Genomic DNA, 18,396 nt, shown 5'->3' with positions numbered 1-18,396 from the left:
CGTGCTTCACTTGACCCTAAATTTTCGCGTTTCAATCCGCAAGTCTGCACATACTTTCTTCAGTTTCTTCGTACACGGCTATGTAAGCGCACGCAAGGCAGAGAATGCACATACAATGAGCACAAACTGCCATGAAATGACAACAAATTTTCAAAGGAAAAAAAAAAAAGCGCTTTATTTGACCTTCAGTATTTACAGCATTCCCGGGAGTTTCCCACGTGTGTGCCAAACCAAAACCTGCAAAACTCGATCACAACACAAGAGATCAGAGCATCCAATCCTAAACAAACCACGACGCCCGAAATCCCGCACATGCAAGGCAATTGTGTGGACTCTATGTTTATTCACAGAATGATCTCGTCCAAGACCAGCAACAGTTGCCCAAATATCTTCCATCATGTTGTGCCTCCGTGTTTGAAACAAGGGGAGGGGAGGTGGCCATTGAGAAATTATAACAAGGAAGTTCATACTGAAATATTGGCAGCGCAAATTAACGGGACACAGAAGGGGAACACAAACAGGCGCTGTTTGTGTTCCCCTTCTGTGTCCCGTTAATTTGCGCTGCCAATATTTCAGTATGAACCTATACCAACTTGCCCGCCTTTCAACACTTCTGTAACAAGGAAGTGTTTGTTAATGGGAGGATTTCGAGGTGAAGAAAGTATGCCAATGCTTAAATGAAGGATATCGGGTTTTCTGCCAATTGGTTTCGTGAAATCGTACCCCACACAACAAGGCATTGATAAACAAAAATTATCACACAAGAAGAATCACCCAGGCAAAGAATTTTCTCACATGCACACACCGTGGCAGTGCAGCCTTTATCGGAGATTAAACGTGCGGCAACAATGTTCTGGTGTAGACCACTAAAAATAATTTTTTAAAAATAAGCAGCCCTTAACGTGACAAACAACACTACAGCGAGCAAACTAGCTGCATTGATGTTGTGCCTGCATCGACATTTTATAAAAGCGAAACGTACACTGCGCAGGCCTGCTGCTGTTATTTCACCTCTGAAGCGCACAACTTAAAAATGGGGAAGGTCTTCATTGCCGCACAAACTTGCTTTACATTCCCTAATGCTTGCTATCACTCTATCGCTAGTTACATTTTGAATATAAAAATAGAGAAAAAGTAAGTAAAAGAAATTTCTTATTCAAAAGACCCTATTAATTGGAGGATGGGTGCTTTCTTTCAAAGCCCTCCAAGCAAAATAAAAGTTTCAAAAAGATACAGAAAAAAAAAGAAATATAGGACATTATTAGTCACACTCATCGATATATCCTCTATCTCAAAATAAACAGCTTCACTTGCTGTCTCGTCTAGTGTTGTTATTTCACTTCGTCCTTTCCCACGATCAAATTGCAAACTCCCAGCAAGCTCCATTTTCTAGCCTGCCACAACCTGTGTAGTGTTGCCATGCTAACCATCACTGTTGCTTCCAAACGTAACGTACGTCACATACTGGCCTCCACATACAGTGGCCAATCAAGTGTCGTCACGCACATTCGGCAACGTTTGAAACGGTGCAGTCTTGTAACACTCGCCAACATAGTCAACGGTTACAGCTCAGAAGCAGCTGAAATAACTGCAACCTAGCAAATTAAGATTTGTGAACTGAACTGCTGTAGGCAGAAAGTGTGAGCACGGGTGCTAAAAACAGTGAGAAAGACACAGTAAAAAAAATGTACCGACAACAAATTATGCTTACAATTCGAAAGAGAAGAATGCCAACTCGTCCCAAGTGGCCACACAAAATGAAGCTTGTAAAGCTGGCATGTAATCATCGCATAAGAAAGAAAAAATATTAATAAATGTTGGGATAGAGACTACCAATGGAGAGCACTCACTCGTGGAAATTTCTTACAAAACAGTGATAACTGTTAGACAGACTCATCCATTCTACCTCAAATATTTGAGATTTCAAGATTAGATGGGAAACTAGAAAGAAATAAGACGTCACGGACGCACTGAAGCTGCCCGCTCATTGACCTCAAGCAGTCCAAAAGTGACTTGGACCAGAGTGTGCACCGTCTACACTCAGTAAGCTTGTCAAGTTTATTAACAATTACAGTAAGACAGATAGCACTCTTCGGAAAGAGATAACAAAAAAGGTAGAGGGTTGAGGGGATGCGGGTTCAGGGAAGCGTACAATTTCCTACAATCACCAGGGGGGGGGGGGAGTGGCAGCAGTGTGGCATGCAAATTCACACGCAAGTGCGTCGGTGAAACCAGGCAATTCAGACTGCTAGGAATGTATCCAACATGTGTCCGACAATTTGGGTTCCGTTTCTCAAGATGGCTTAGTCTACTATTCCAGCAAATTTTTTTGTGCATTATGGTACAAGATTCCATAGTTAAAACATAAGTACTTCATTACAGTTTATATCACAACGTAGCCAGAATTACCAGTAAGTCATCAAAACAGTAGAAAAAGCCACGAAATCTCTTTCTTGCCACATTGTAATGCTAGTTTCCGCCAAATGCTTTTCCCTTTTCTCGTTCGTAAGCGTACATTATTTTAATGCGTATCACAGTACAACACCTTAATTCTAAGAACGCTTCAACGCACAGCAACATCCCTGCTTAAGGACTAGGCCACGCTTAAAATGCGCCGAACCATACCCAGGCGTAGCACCTGTTCAGGGAATTTCGCAGACGGACAGCTGATTTCCCCCTAGGTACCACTGTAAGAAACTATCGAGGAAGGAGATTTTTTTCCTGTTTATTTTTTCTTTATTTTCTGTACTAGCACAACAGGAAGACTTGGCAACCATGGGTGCCCCGTCCATGTAGTTGTGCGCGCACACACACACACAATCTACAACAACAATGAAAACACGTAATCGTGAAAAGGGAAATGAACTTGTGACAAAACAAACGCAGTGAAAAACAACATGAGATGAGATGGGAAAAAAAATGTCACAGCAGGCTTCCTGCAACAATGAACTTTTTTTAGTGACTTGGCTTTAGAAAAATATGCACTGCGAACTCGGCAATGTTTCGATGAAAACTCACTCACACAAGCACACACATACAGAGAAAGGTACAAGGTTGTAGAGTTTCGAATGCACAAAAAGAAAAAAGAATGCTTCCCACACAACAGATCTCCAAACTAACACGAACCTCGAGGGACACACGCCCAGTTCTCAGCTTACAGCCATCAGAACCCTCTCGTCGTTTCAGGGCAACAATCACGTCTTTGTAGGTGCTCACAAACATTTCTGGACCACAGAAGCCACGTAGAGATGTTTTCTCACAAGGCCCGACTTTTCAGCCACTAGAATGATCTGTGGCAACTTGGCTTTGTTGTGGCTTCGGAGGAACTCCCGTCGATAGCAGGAGTTTAACGGCGTGAAACCAACGTGCATCACTTGCTCAGCTTTTTCAGCACTTCTGTGTTACTCTGAACAAACAGCATTCAAGCACCAATTGGGAGCGGTATGATAAAAGAGGGGTGTACTCTAACTGAACTGGTCGTTCTGAAGAAAAAAAATTAAAAACAACGCTGTGTCCTCCTTGCTTAACACCAATGACATTGATATTGAAATAAAGAAATAAAAAAGAACAGGTTAAAAGAAACTGCGAAACACACAAGCTGTAGTGTTTGCACGTGACCAAAGGGCAGCTTATGTTACGGTTCTGGCCCTTCTAATGGTATGCCCAGGCTCTCAATGGGCACGCGGCGATAAGTCAGTGCTGGACTGGAGCGGCCTGATACAGCTGTGGGTTTCAACCATCAGCCGGCTGCTGTGTACATCGGAAGCCTAGACAAGCAGCATCTGAAGTGTTTCGCCCTTGATCCTTTCGTGGACGACGGTAACCTACGTGATGAGCCTGCGCCACTTCTGCAGTCTGATAGCGGGACTGGTACAGCATGTTAAAGAAGCCCGACCAAAGCTTAGGCTTGAACTGAGCTGCGAATGATACTGAGCCCTTGCGGTAGTGCAACGAACTGCGGAGTGGCCAACAACAGCTTTGGTTAAGAAAAAAAAAAAGTTGTCTTTCGTAGTCCTGTACAAAAAAATGAAAAAAAAAAAAATAAAACAATAAACTCAGCACAGTGCACTGCCTATCAGACTAACACTTTCTGTACGTTCAAGGTCGACACTGAAATCGCGGCAAAACCAAGACCAGACACACAGCCCCGGTCACTCCCTCCCCACAATAACATAACTGGTCGTGTCCAGTGGTGCGGGAGCCACACGTCGAGTCCAGTCGGTGATGACAGCTGGTGACATCCGAGAGAGCAGAATCGGCAAGGAGGAGGTGATGAACACAATTGTTCAAAATAACTGCTTGGCTTCTAAACGTTATCAATGACAGAGATAAAAATGACGAAGATGAAAAGACGAGCGAAACAAAAGGTGAGGAAGGAAGGGGGGGGGGAGGTGCAGCGTGGCAACAGAATAGCGCGAACGACGGATGGCAGGACGGGTTCGTGAAAGAAGGTGGAAGCGGTGTGTGTGGACATGTTGAGCATCTTGAAAATAGTGACGCTGAAGAATGGAACGGGTTAAGGGGGGTGGTCAAAGCCAAGCAGTGGTGACAGATTTCCTGGATCCTCTGCTCCTGCTGCCCAAGATTTTTTTTGTTGTTGTTGTTTTGTTTCACCACTCTGTGCCTCTTTGTCCCGAGCATTTTTTTTCTCTCTCTCCCCTCTCTTTTGTTACCTGCAGCAGTGGAACAGAATGGCTGCCTCACACCGTGGACTCGAGCGCCGTCGCGTGCAGCGGCGACCTCGCGGTGCTGTCAATGCCCTGCGTGAGAAAGGGAACGGAGACAACACATTTGCACCGTGTCCTATTCCGTCCCACACCACTTAAACGGGCCTTGCAACACTTTTTCAGCATGATTAAAAAACACTGCCGATCGGTAGTCGAGGCTTCCGAGAGCACGCGAGCCAAACATTCTAGTGCAGCACGCGGCCTGGAATTTACAATAAATGCTCAAAGTCAGCTAATAATTGCTTCCTCAGTATCAGGACGCAGAAAGGGACTAGGTGAAGCCAATCTACTTCGGATCCATCATGCCTTCCTAATGAGCCACATTAATTATGTAGCATCGGCCCTTAACTGGACTAGAACGGAAAAAAATAAGCTGAACACTCTCATCCGTAAGAGCATCAAAAGGGTACTGGGGTTACCAGTAACCACATGCTCTGAGAAATTAAGACAACTCGGCATGCACAACGACATTGATGAAGTGGTCGAAGCGCAGGTGGTCAGGCTGTCGTCAACCAGGGCAGGGAAACGCATCCTAGACGAGGCTGGCATGGCTCCCAGAATGCTTGCTGAACGGGAAATCACCTTATCCAGGGAGGTCCGGGAAACCTTTGTGGTCAGCCCTCGGAATATGCACCCGCAATACAATGTAGGAAGGCGAAAAGCCCGAGCATGGGCAATATTACAGAACGCTGCCGACTGTCGATGCGGCTCAGTAGGGCAAGTCTAGCACATTCGCGCTGGCAGTCATTGACGGGGAATTACGCTCCTCAGCCTCGGTCAGGGTAGCTACGAGCGCAGTTGCAGAACAGGTCGCCATAGCCCTGGCCGACCGCTCGCGCACCAACGTGTTCACAGACTCACGAGCGGCCATCAAAGCTTTTGAGTCGGGTAACCTAGCGCGAGAGGCTGCCTCCATTCTAGAAAAAAGAACAGACCCTGGCACTCACTTCACCTCTTGGTTTCCCGCCCATATGGGTGCGGACGTTCATCAGCACCCAACCTCAACGAGCTTGCCCATGACCGTGCGCGAGATCTAACGCGCCGCGGCGGCATGGATGCTTTATGGGGTCAGGATGAAATCCAGCATAACGATCTGCTTCTTACGTTTCATGAAATCACCTCTCACTATCGGCTTAGTAGAAGGGCCTATCCTCTTCCTCACCCGAAATTAGATAGGTCTCAGTCAATTACACTTAGAATGCTCCAGACGGGCTCGTTCCCCTCGCGCGGCTTTCTCAGTCGTATCTCCACAGACGTTGACTCAAGCTGTCCGGACTGTAATGAGAGTTATTGTTCCTTAGTGCACGTGCTTTGGCGATGCCCCGCGTTACCTAACGGCCCTCTATCCAGCGAAGCCGGCTGGGAAGAGGCACTCCGGAGCCCATCGCTCCAGGCACAAATCCAGGCAATCCAGAGGGCCCAGGAAAGGGCGGAACATCACGGTGTCCCAGCCCCGACTTGGACGCGGCCAGCGGCTTCCGCAGGTCCCCGATAGGGGTTCCCACGAAAGCTCCTCAGGATCAAATAAAGTTCATTGCCTGTCTGTCTGTTCTCTAGACAAATGATGCTATTTACTCAAGATCACTGCGTCATTGACTCAAGTTCCACACCATTGGCTGGTTTGAGCATGGCGGGCTCGGTTGTTACTGCGGGCGCTGCAGGAGGCCGCCACGTGCTCATGCAATTGCACTGAAAGTACCGTATTTACTCGCGTAATGATCGCACTCGCGTAATGATCGCACCCCTAAATTTTGTCGTCTAAATTCGATTTTTCTTTTTCCCCACGTAATGATCGCACCCCGAACTTGCCGCATCGATATGTCGTGTGCCAAGTCTAGCCGATGATCATCGCGTTTATCATCTGTCGAATGTTGCGTTAATAACTCTTCCAAACTCGCCAAGTGAACTGCACGCACCAAACATATTCGTAATTTTTGCCTACCGTTGGCGGAAACGTGCCATTTAGGATTGCAGTAAAGGCAAATGCCGCAGTTTTCACTGAATGCCCGCCATGTGTTTTATGTCTGTGGCAGCTGAACGCGCCCATCTTTGTTTCTGTGATCTGAAAGCAGGCATCACTACGCTAATGCCGTAAATTTACTGATTTAAATGAAAGCATTCCTTATTTAGACAGAAGAGACTGTTTTGACGCGCGTGACGTACTCACAACCACCGTGACTGACGAAAAGAAGGAAAAAAAAATGCGGTCGCTTCGCTCTGTGGGCCGCCATGTTTGTTTTGCTATTCCGCACTCAGTGATGCTACCGAGGACTTCCGATTGGGAGCAGTTTTTGGAGCAGCAAAATTTCCTTTTTGGAGTACTTTGGAGCAGCAAAAATTTCCATCTAGGAACACTTTGGAGCAGATTATTTTGCATCTGGGAGCACTCTGGAGCAGCTAATTTTACATCTTGGAGTGCACTAGAGAAGCAAATTTCACTAACATTCAAGCACCTGAATAATTATTATGGAGCTCTTCTGAAGAGCTACAAATATATCGATTCATTGAAAATATCATGGAAAAAAATAATCTCAGGACAACTCCATACTTCACTCGATAATGCAAAAATAAAGGCTCATGCAGTTGAGTGTTCTGGATTAACCTCTTCAGTGATTATTATTGTAATCATATGGTCAGTAATCATATGGACAGCCTCGACGGGTTTTTGCCGTCACCGTCATGTCCATCCCGTATGAAGTCCAAATTGATAACATCCCCCCGCGCATTGCATGTTCTACCGCGGGTAAAAGCGCGCGAGCGGGGCTACGAACGCGGCCGAAGCAGAGATCAAACGAGCCGGCCCATTTCCGTTGCTCGGAGGGTGCATGCGATAACATCACCCCGCTCGGGAGGCCTGCCGTCAAAGCAGACAGGAAACGCCCGTCTTTCGTAAGGAACATGAAGGGACGGCAGGGGGGGTGGATGCATCACTCGAAGGGCTCAGTTGCTGGTGCAAGCTATCTCGAGGCATCAGGAGACTGCTCGTAAACTTGCTGTGCTCCGAACGCCTACTTCGCGTTTAGTCACAAAACGAAAACCGCTTCGGTTCCTGGAGCGGCCATATTCCCTTAAACCAGCGTTTTGTTCGGCTACGTCAGATCAGATTCAAAAGAGTTAGCTGGTAGCCTTACTTCGTATAACAATACAATTTGTTGGTATCCCATTCATTGCTTCGCCCTTAAGCGAAAAAGTGTTTTTAACCATCAGCTATTGACCCTGGAAAGCGAAGGGCGGATGTATCACGTGGTGTAGCCGCTTCACAGTGGGCCGTCAGTGACGTGCCCTCTACAGAGAGCAGCGCATATTAAAACTCAATTGCGGCTGCTCCAACCAGGAGGCATGTTTTTATTAATTAGATGACATTTCATTGCGATAGCAATTATATGGACACTCTCGACGGGTTTTTGCCGTCATGTCCCGTATAAAGTCCAAATTGATAGCATCCCAATAAAATTTGTTGCTGGGCTAGTTGGTGCATTGTTAAAATATAAGACGGTGGCGCAAAATGGGACAAGGACGAAACAGGCAGAAGAGACGTATAGACTATTTTACGTACGTGTTTCGGTGTCGCCATGTTAGGCTGTTAACCTTGCCGTGCTTTATCTTGAACAACTAAGCGAACAGCGCTACGGTGGGCGTATACACATGAAAATTGTTGGGTTGGTGCATTCGGCGTTTCCTGGCTTTATCAGTTCGCGTCACGGGATACAAAAATAAGAAAACAATCGTTTAACAGCCCATGATGGCGGCGCCCATATGCCTTACGTAACATAGTCTATACAAGCGCTCCCTGGAGCGGCCTGTTTCGTCTTTGTCCCATTTTGCGACACTGTCTTATATTTTAAGATAGCATCCCCCCGCGCATTGTATGTTCTACCGCGAGTAAAAGCGCGCGAGCGGTGCCGACGAACGCGGCTGAAGCAGAGATCAAACGAGCAGATCCATCTCCGTCGCTCAGAGGGCGCATGCAATAACATCACCCCGCTCGGGAGGCCTGCCGTCGAAGCAGAGAGGAAACGTCTCGCCCGTCTTGAATGTGTATGAAAAGACGCGAGGGGGAGAGGAGAAACATCTGGCGTCTTTCGTTAAGCAGGTGGCGTCTTTTCGTTTTGCTTTAGAAACATCTGGCGTCTTTTAGTTTTGCTTTTAGAAAACATCTGGCGTCTTTCGTTGGTTTATTTCATCAATCAACGGCGTTTTGAACAAAATTTTTATTGTTTAATCACGCACAGGAGAAATCTCACCAGGCACTATCTTGGAGGTAAACAATGGCTGCTAATGAAGTCTGCTTTTAGCTAACACTTACACTTCTACTTCTAGTAACGTTTCCTACTGGAACATGCCAATGGCTGCTAATGGGGAATGAGAAACAGAAGAATTCGGCTTTTAGTTAACGTGCACGTTGCGAATTTTTTATTGTTCAACAACGCACAGGAGAAATCTCCCACCGGCACCACCTTGGAGGTCAAGATCTGGTATTACCGTTAAGACTGGTTACGCACTACGACGGGGACGTACGGGTGCTGCTTTAAGGAGCTTCGCCCCTAAAATTTGAATCGGAACCCTAGCACTCATGAGCTCGAAAGGGCAGGGCCTTTTAAGAGGTATTTACCGCAGAGTGATTACAAACCCGGATGTGCTGGTGGAAGAAATTACGAAAAAGTTCTTCTGGATGAAGATCCATGGATAAAGTACATCTGAGGAAAAGTGTCAATGTGTTCCCACCGTTCACGTACGTGCTCTTCCATAGACGCGATCGAAGCACGAAAAATTCAATATTGTTCGATATATATTTTGCTAGTGATCCCATATTTCATTCCGCGATGTCCAGAAACAGAAGTGACACATTTTAGCGGCACGCGTGTAGTTATTACTGAACACTGCTTTCATTACGTGACGTGCAACGCTTGAAACGAGCTATCAGCAGCGTTTCTGGAACAGACAACGGTCCACCGGTGAATCGCCGCACTTTCACGCTGCCGATTGGCCTTGACGTCACGAGTCTCAGCGGAGAGCGCGTTTTGCTGTCAAGCCGACTAGCAGGACAGAAGCTGCGTTGGCACCGTGCATGGCATCTTGGCTTGCTCGGCACGCATGCGCGAGCGCTGTTTATTCAGCGGAATAATTCTTTGTCCGTGGTTGTAACTTTGACGGCCCCAAGATCAAGCTGCACATGTTTTGACGCGCCGGCGGTGCGATTGCCGGTGACAGACGCCCCCAAACCCGAGACTCCGGAGCAGTTTGGCGCAATTTTCGTCGATATTATCAGGATGGCGCAGTAAATACAATTTGGCGCACTTTGGCGCAGTTGGCGCAGGAGTGGAATCACTGCGCACTGTTACAGCGGCGGCCGCCTGTTGGTCGACCTGTTGTCATCCCGCAGCAACAAGCTGCCGACGCATTCCCATAATTCCTGAAAAAGCCGTGTCGCCGCCATCCCAGTCGCTCGTCACGGCGTCACTCGACACCACGTTTTTTTGGCTGTGCTTTGTGATCGTCTGTTGAAGCACCATTTCACCATGGGGCGGTATGCGAGCTTTACTGCCGCATTCAAGCTGAAGGCGCTTGATTACGCGCTAGAGCACGGAAACCGCGCTGCCGGCAGACATTTCAGCGTCGACGAAATCCGGATCCGATATTGGAAAAAACAGCGCGAGAAGCTTATGGCTACGAACAGCACGTGCCGGGCTTTCCGCGCACCCAAAACGGGCAAGTTCCCTGACATCGAAAAGGCAGTCCTCGAATACGTGAGGGACATGCGCAAAGACGGTTGTGCCGTGTCGATAGACATGGTACGGACGCAGGCGCGCAGTTTCCCGGAGGCTGGGAATAGCCACAAAGGACTTCCGCGCCAGTTCCGGCTGGACGACACGCTTCATGCGGCGGAATGGACTGTCGCTGAGGCGGCGGACGTCGTTGTGCCAGCGACTTCCATCCGCGTACGAAGACAAAGTGATCGATTTTCACAGGTTCGTCACGAGGATACGCCAGAAGAACGGTTTCCTGCTGTCACAGATAGGCAACGCCGACCAAACGCCGTTGACGTTTGACATGCCTCGAAGCACTACTGTGAACGAGAAAGGTGCTCGAAGTGTGCTCGTGAAAACGTGTGGTGCGGAGAAGCAGCGGTGCACCGTGATGCTCGCAGTGACGGCAGACGGGCGGAAGCTGCCACCGTACGTGATTCTGAAGCGGAAAACAATTCCGAAGGGAAACTTTCCCCGTGGCATCCACATCCGCGCTCAAGCAAAAGGGTGGATGACGGCAGACCTCATGGTCGATTGAATCAAGACGGTTTGGGGGCGAAGAGCAGGAGCGCTCCTGCTTCCTTCACTTCTTGTGCTGGACAGCTTTCGGGGCCATCTCGTTGACAGTGTCCGTACCGAGCTGAAGGAGCAGCGCACGGAAATCGCAGTGATCCCTGGGGGTCTAACTTCGCTGCTACAGCCTCTGGACGTGTCACTGAACAAACCGTTCAAGGACAACGTCCGTAGGCTGTACGCAGAGTGGATGGCGGCGGGCGACCACGATTTCACGCCAAGTGGCAAAACCAGGAGACCCTCCGTGGAAGTCCTCTGCTCATGGATTCTCGAAGCGTGGAGTACCATTTCCGACGAGGTGGTCGTCAAGAGCTTTAAGAAGACTGGCATTTCCAACGCGCTCGACGGGACAGAAGATGATCGTCTGTGGGACAGTGAAGACACTGCCGATTCCGACAGGGAATCGTGCGGCGACGACACTGACGCCAGTGACGCTTCGGACTCGGAATGAACGTTAGGGGGTCAGAGAGTTCAAAAATAAAAGGGCAGTGTTCCATGCATGTAGCTCCTGCGTAATGCGTGCATTTTATTACAAAGGTAAGCCTTACTCTACTTTTATTTTTGGTTATGTTCATGATAGCTATCGTAAGAATTCAGATTAGCGACTTCTTTGCGTTTTCGGTGCTCAGAATATTGTTTCACGGAAAATTTACCCCGCGTAATGATCGCACCCCGAAGTTGGCGTCAATTTTTTTGAAAAAAAAGTGCGATCATTATGCGAGTATATACGGTAAGCCAAGCATTCGAAGAAAAAAAAAAAAGCCCTCAAGGTCACGAGGCGCACGTGACATGCCTTCTTGCCCCCTTGTGCCATCCCTCCCTGCTTTGCTTCCAGCGCTTTCGTCAGGACGACAGGAGAGAAAGCAATTACCGCGTGTGACAAATCTTTAAACCGCTCATACTGGACAGATTCTAAAAAATTTTTGCGGCGGTCGATTCGCGAGGCCATAAACACCTTTACTGAAGCCATTCCATGGCTACTTGGAAAAGTGTTGCAGGGCCCTAAAAGGCCCCTCTAACACTTTTCCAAGCAATCATCTAATGGCTTCATTAAAATAACTTATTGCCTCATGAATCGACTGCTGCAAATATTTTAAGAATCCGTCGAGTACGAGCGGAGTTAGAGATTTGCTGCACGCTTTAAGTGCTTTCTCTCTCCTTTTGTACCAGCGAGCGCACTGAAAGCTATGCAGGGAGGGGGATGACAAGAAGGCAAGAAGATGCGACCCTTCGTCAGTGCACGTTACACTCAAACCTCGTTATAACAGTCACACCTGCCACGAAAATAACTTCGTTATATCCGAAAATTCGTTATATCCGTGTTTGTTATATCGAGGTTAGAGTGTATACCCTTAAGCACTTTCTTTGCATTTTTTTTCTTTGAACACACAGCTTACTTTCAGTGTGATGCGACTGTGCGCGCGGGCGAGGGGCAGCATCCCGCGGCACCCACGGTAACTATGCAGCTCACGATGCTCAAATCAGCCAACAACCATGGACTTTGGGGTATGTGGTGCAATAATTTGGGTACATGGCGTCATTTGTAGAGAGAAGAGGGATCGATTTCTAGCTGACTGAGAATTCATTGTAAATTCCAGGCCGCATGCTGCGCATTGCCTGCGTGTTCTCAGGAGCCTCAACTACTGATCGGCAGCGTTTTCTGACACTGCTGAAAAAGTGTTGCAGGGCCCCATTAATATACAACGGGAACAACAGATGGCCTTGTTCGCTTTTCCATTATTCCTCTGTTTTCAATAGCATTATTAAAGCCTAACCAACACACAAGGCACTGCTTTCTCGACTCCATTTCATAAAGAGGCTGGCCGCAGTGCACTTACGTCCGAGATGCGTGCCGTTTCTTCGACGGCAGTGGAAGATGTTACGGTGGAGCAGGGCCTCGGACTCTCACGCTGCAAGGCAATCACAGACTGCACAAGAAAAATGAGAAAAGCAGGGAAAGCAGATCAGCCCAACTCCCCAAAATAAGCTCGCACCCGAGGATGCAACACACACTGAACCTAGCGGCACACATCCAGGCCACACAACCCGCAATCACCGTTTTGTCGTCAACTCGCGCTCACCCAGGGTTTCTTCAGCTATGATTCAGCGCGAGCGAACCAGCAGGTATTCTCGATGAAAGATGCAGATAGACAAACAAAACATTTGCAAAAGTTTTGGGCATCCATAGTTTTGATGAATGAAACTTGTGATGATGAAATAATACGTTTCACGCTGTCATGGAAGCTGAGGTACTTGGAAGCTGAGGTACGGTGTACCATATATTGCCGATTATAAGTCGACGTTTTTTTCATAAAATGACCTTCCAAAGTTCGGGGGTCGACCTATAATCGGAGTCAACCTATACACGTAATCGTAAAGTCGACTTATCTGTGGGGTCGCCCTCCGATTTCCTGCTATTCGACGCATCGATAACATCAGCCACAGAGGCAGCGGAGTCGCGGCAACAGCTATCTCCCAACGCGCGTGGGCCGCTTTCGGAGCCGGACATTTTTGCGATCTGCCACGACGATCGCGATACTATAGCGAAACCACGCGAGGCGAAACTACAGAGTGCGTTTAAAAATCACCGCTGCACGGCATTAATGCGAACTGATTGGGAAACACTGTCTCTAAAGCAGCATTTCAAACCTTTGATAGAGGGCGAACGATGCTCTATGATTAAAGAGAAATTTATCTTGTGATGCGCCCTGCAGTTTTGTTTTCATACAATAGAAACGATTCGCTGACAAACCATCGGCGTTCCACAGAAATGCTGGCAGCACCGTGTGGGCTGGCAACGCTTTGCGGAGAACTAAACCACATGACCAGTCACATGCGCCCACAAGCGTCTTCGCTCGCGTCTTTTTGCACTCACGCCTGTTTGCCATTTCTGCATTTTGCTTCAATTGCGAGCAGTGGTTTGCGCGATTTGCGATGCTGCCAAACAGACGCCAAGATGCCACCGCTACGCTGGCAACAGTACAGCGCTGCTTTCAAGAGGCAAGCGATCCTCTACGCAGAGTCAGAAAGCAACGTTGAAGCAGGGCGCAAGTTTGATGTGTCGAAAAAGTGCGTGAGGGAATGGAGAAAACAAAGGACCAAGATCTTCGCGTGCGCTGCTACACACTGGTCCTTTCGCGGACCGAAGTCTGGACGATACCCTGCCGTTGAGGAGGTGGTTCGAGATTGGGTTCACGACCAGAGAAGCAAGAGCCTGAGTGTTCGCTACGATGATATTGAAGCAAAAGCACATACTGTCAATGATGCCTGGTATGGACTGCCAACCGACATGGTCCGCGCGGCGTTTTCCACGTGCGGCATCTCAGTACCACCGGCACCCGTTCCGACGGTTAGCAGCAGCAGTGGCTCACACGATGGCAATGACTGTGACTGCGTTCTTCTTTCAAGTGACGACGAGTCGTAAGCAATGTTTTACGACCAAATAAATGTTTCTTTGCATCACTCCCTCTTCTGAAAAACTTACTGGTGAGCTATGGCCGCAGCATGAGGCTGTGTTCGGAGTCAATTTTTTTTGCCCCTACAGGGGTTGCAAGTTGGGGGGTCGACTTGTAATCGGAGTCTACTTATAATCGGCAATATACAGTAGGTTTACAGTGGTGTAACTGTTCTTACCAAACGCTAAATACACAGATATTGAATATTTTAGAACACCTTCCGCGTGTTCAAATTAAAACTAAAAGAACTGCTTGGCTACTGTGAACCCTCAAAAGATATAATTTGATAGCCATGTTGGCTTGGACAAGCTTCACTTGGCATCATTGAGATTATTAAGACAGCACGACATCACTTATAAAAGGCAGTCTATCACGTCATAACACATCCACATAGTCAGCCCCAAAACAGAAACTGGCTTGCCAATAACTATCATCAGAGTAGATTATTCGGGCTGTTTGACTACTGGCATTGCTTTTTTTTTTTGTATTTAGACCTGGGTCAACAATTAAAAAGAAATGATGAAAACAAAATGCATGAGGTCTGCTCATAACCCAGTCCTCCAGCACCCACAGAGCTGCGTGAGTGAAGAGAAAAGGCACTATCCGCGCAACAATATTTTCCAGGCACCATCTGGAAATACACGCAAAGGATTAAAAAACCCCAGGAAAGAAAGCACTGGTCCAACAAACAAAAGAACTTGTGTGCCAAGAAAACTTACGCCTTGATTGCTGGTAAGGAAGTGCCACCCTAAAGCAGCGCCCAGTGACAATCCAACACAGCTGCACCACACCAAACGACAACACTGTCTGTTCCGTTGCCGGTCAACAAAAGCACTAGCAGCTACACGCAAGGTACACACAATGCTAGCTCTAATTTGTCCGTAAACGGTAGCACAGTGTACGAATTACCAAATTACAGGAGGTTGTCTCTAATTGCGCCATTTAGGGATTGCCAGGTTATGAGAGTGTGTCTGTAATCTCCTGACCAATTACCATTAACCAAATTACACCGTATTGTCTGTAAGCTCCGTCCAGTTTACAGATGACTGGTAACAAGGCCTGGCATTGCAGTGTCTAACCCGAGGCACGCAGGTGCAGAGAGTTACATTTTCTGTTTAACGGTTGCTGTATAGCATTGGAAACGAAGTAATCAATTTCCTGTAGTACTTCGACCTTCCTTCAATGAGAGCAGTACTGTGGGCAAAATAATTTTTTAATACGCATCGCTGTTGGACAAAAAATGGCACAAGAGGTTGCTCACAGCTGTGCTGCTAGCTACTTTTCAGGTGTCTGGAAACCTGGTAATGTGCAAACTGCATGAAGTTTATGGACAAGCTAAAACTACCAAAGAACGAGTGTGACAACTGTGGCATTTTCAGTTTACCAGCACTTAACTCGGCAACACTGGATGATAGCGTTACTAACCACGGATTGTCACTTCGAATACCGATTGCAGGTAAAATCGGAAGCTTCTGTTCAACCAAGGGCAAAATACAGAGGAATACTAAGAAGCAGAGCTGTGAGAATAGCAAAATTTTGGGTGCAAAGCGAATTCGAATAATAAAGGTTGAGTGCGAATCAAATCGAATAATTTTTTAATACTTCGAAGCAAAATTACAAAAAAAGTTGGAGAGAATCCCTAAGTATATTCTTACGAGACAGGAACAATTACAAGTCACACACACGGTCAAAGAACGGATTTTGTTCCCAACGGGCATGCGGCTTTCGTATCCTGAAAAATAAACAAATTTATTTCTTGAAAATCACATCTTCAGTTTCTGTAGCCCTTTTTCTGATTACAACATATCTTCACTGAAAAGTATGTAAAGTGTGGTAAAAAATTTGTTGTGCTTGCCGAGGTAGCGAAAATTATTGCGGAAATCGCAAGAAACAAACAAACAAACTGCATTAAAAAAAAATTATAGCTCCGCAATGGCGCAACCGTGCACCGCCATTTTGAGCTCGTCAGAAAGAGCATTTCTCTGTCTTCAAATTTCCAACTAGGTCTTCCATTCAAAAACTAGTGTACAAAAAGCAAATGTTTGAAGTTCGTTTCGAGGCCTCCGATTGGTTGCGACCGCCATGTTGCACCAGCATGCCACACCATTGGTCCGATCCTCGCTGCGGGAGAGCGTCATCTGCTGCTTACGCATCGCGAGGTCACGGCTGTTTAAAGTCGCGCTACTTAGTGACGCATTCACACTCTTTCCGTGTTCACGGGTTGATGATGATTTAGAATATAATTAAGCTTCAGTTCGGCAGCTCAAACATCTGATTACGATAGTGCGCTGCGCTCATCGCAAACATTGCAGACGTGCATCTCGGACAGCCTGTTCTGCTTATCAACACTTCGCACCTCGCAACGAAGACCATCGCGGGACGACTCTTTGCACTCGCGAACGAGCATAACGTACTTAGAAACATCGGGTACCGCGGCCACGCACACAAGGTGTAGAGCTTACTGCTCAGAGTCGTGGCTAGGCCTAACTCTGCTCACGGCACCAAAGCACCAGATGAATCCGAACTTCACAGGCAAGGGCATCACGTTAGTGGACATGCAAAAGCGAAGGAGCCACAATATGTTTGTGTTTTGTCGCAAGGAACGACTGGCATCGGCCGCTGGCTCCTCGGAACCATGGGTGGGTAAATTACGCATCGGCAGCGGACCCCCCCGGCCAAGCTTGTTGCGCAGCGACTGCTCGGATGTCACCTCGGAGCACAGGTGGAAGCGGCGTGCAGTGTCACACGTCGGCGCCCCAAAACGCAAGACCAAGCACGCTGTACGCCGATTTATCATTATTTTTATTTTCCATTATTATAAGCCTTATATTTATTTTCCGGAAGTTCGAATACACCGAATAGTAAAATACTGGTGCGAGTCGAATAGCAAACACTATTAACGCTCAGTCACATACTGTTAAATCCATAGGGGTGTGCAAATATTTGAACTTTCGAATATGTTTCGAATAGTGTTTGCTATTCAATCTTATTCGCACCGGAATTTAACTAGTCGAACTTCTGGAAGATAAATAGAGTCCACGCCCAATTTTTCGGACTCTCTAAGGACCGCAAAATCGTCTTAAAAATCGGACTGTCCGGAAAAACGAATTCATGCCTTTTTATTCCGTTCAAGCGGTCAAATCGCTACAGCCACGTCCGAAATTGTTTTAATGCCTCCCAGTACACTTATCAGGCATTTTGGTGTGCGCCCAGACTCTCGTGAATACATTCGGTACCTGGCACGAACCCCGCTTAACTACGTGCCAACCGTCCATTGCAAATTAGTGTCTCGTGATGAGCGCCGTTGACAAGAGCAAAGCGCGGAATAGATTACAGCTCTCTCGCATGGAGCGTTTGGAAACAATGATGCAGAACGCAAACACTGGTGGAAGAGCGGCCGACTCGTCCGGCTTTCCCCGATGCGTGTGCGCATGATGATGTGCACACGCAACGCTGAATCTCCACCGATTCACAGCATTTGCTGCCGTGTGAAGCCGTTCGTTCCTAGTTGTGAGCAGCACATCGCCAACCAAGCTGACGCCGTCACTGCCGAGGCGCTTGCTGTACCGTACGCGCGCGTGATAGCGTTCGTCTGGATAGGCCTAGTTATGACACGGCCACTCCATTCCCGATCACACAAGGGCAGAGATAGCGAGCTGCTTTTGTTCGTGAAGGCAACACGTCTGCGCGGCGCACTTAGCAGTCTCACACAAAGACAGCATGAATGGAGGCGCGGCATGTTCGGGTTATACGCTAGGCCACATGCACAGCTGAGCAGTTAGCTGAAGACGCTTATCATAAGAGTTGGGCGCGTTTGCCGCCTGCCGCCATCACGTCTCCATGCATTTCCGGTAGGGGTGTGCAAATATTCGAAATTTCGAATATTTTTCTAAT

The 18,396-nt window shown here is 47.6% G+C and overlaps 1 protein-coding gene across 3 annotated transcripts in view; it reads right to left on the bottom strand.

The window, feature by feature from the left end:
- Positions 1-157: 157 nt before the first annotated feature.
- Positions 158-18,396, bottom strand: part of LOC119374509 (poly(A) polymerase type 3) — a 102,074-nt gene continuing 83,835 nt past the window's right edge. For all 3 annotated transcript variants that reach the window (XM_037644638.2, XM_037644637.2, XM_037644640.2), the window contains exons 17-18: positions 12,886-12,975; positions 158-4,760 (exon numbers count right to left, since the gene is read on the bottom strand). In XM_037644638.2, coding sequence (XP_037500566.1) covers positions 4,701-4,760; positions 12,886-12,975 — 150 coding nt within the window. In that variant the 3' untranslated portion in view covers positions 158-4,700. The remainder of the gene's footprint in view (positions 4,761-12,885; positions 12,976-18,396) is intronic.

Source organism: Rhipicephalus sanguineus, chromosome 11, assembly GCF_013339695.2.
Source record: "Rhipicephalus sanguineus isolate Rsan-2018 chromosome 11, BIME_Rsan_1.4, whole genome shotgun sequence".
In the NCBI taxonomy this organism is placed as follows: Eukaryota; Metazoa; Arthropoda; class Arachnida; order Ixodida; family Ixodidae; genus Rhipicephalus; species Rhipicephalus sanguineus.
The sequence above is the reverse complement of the archived record's forward strand: the minus strand, read 5'-3'. Positions and strand labels throughout refer to the sequence as shown.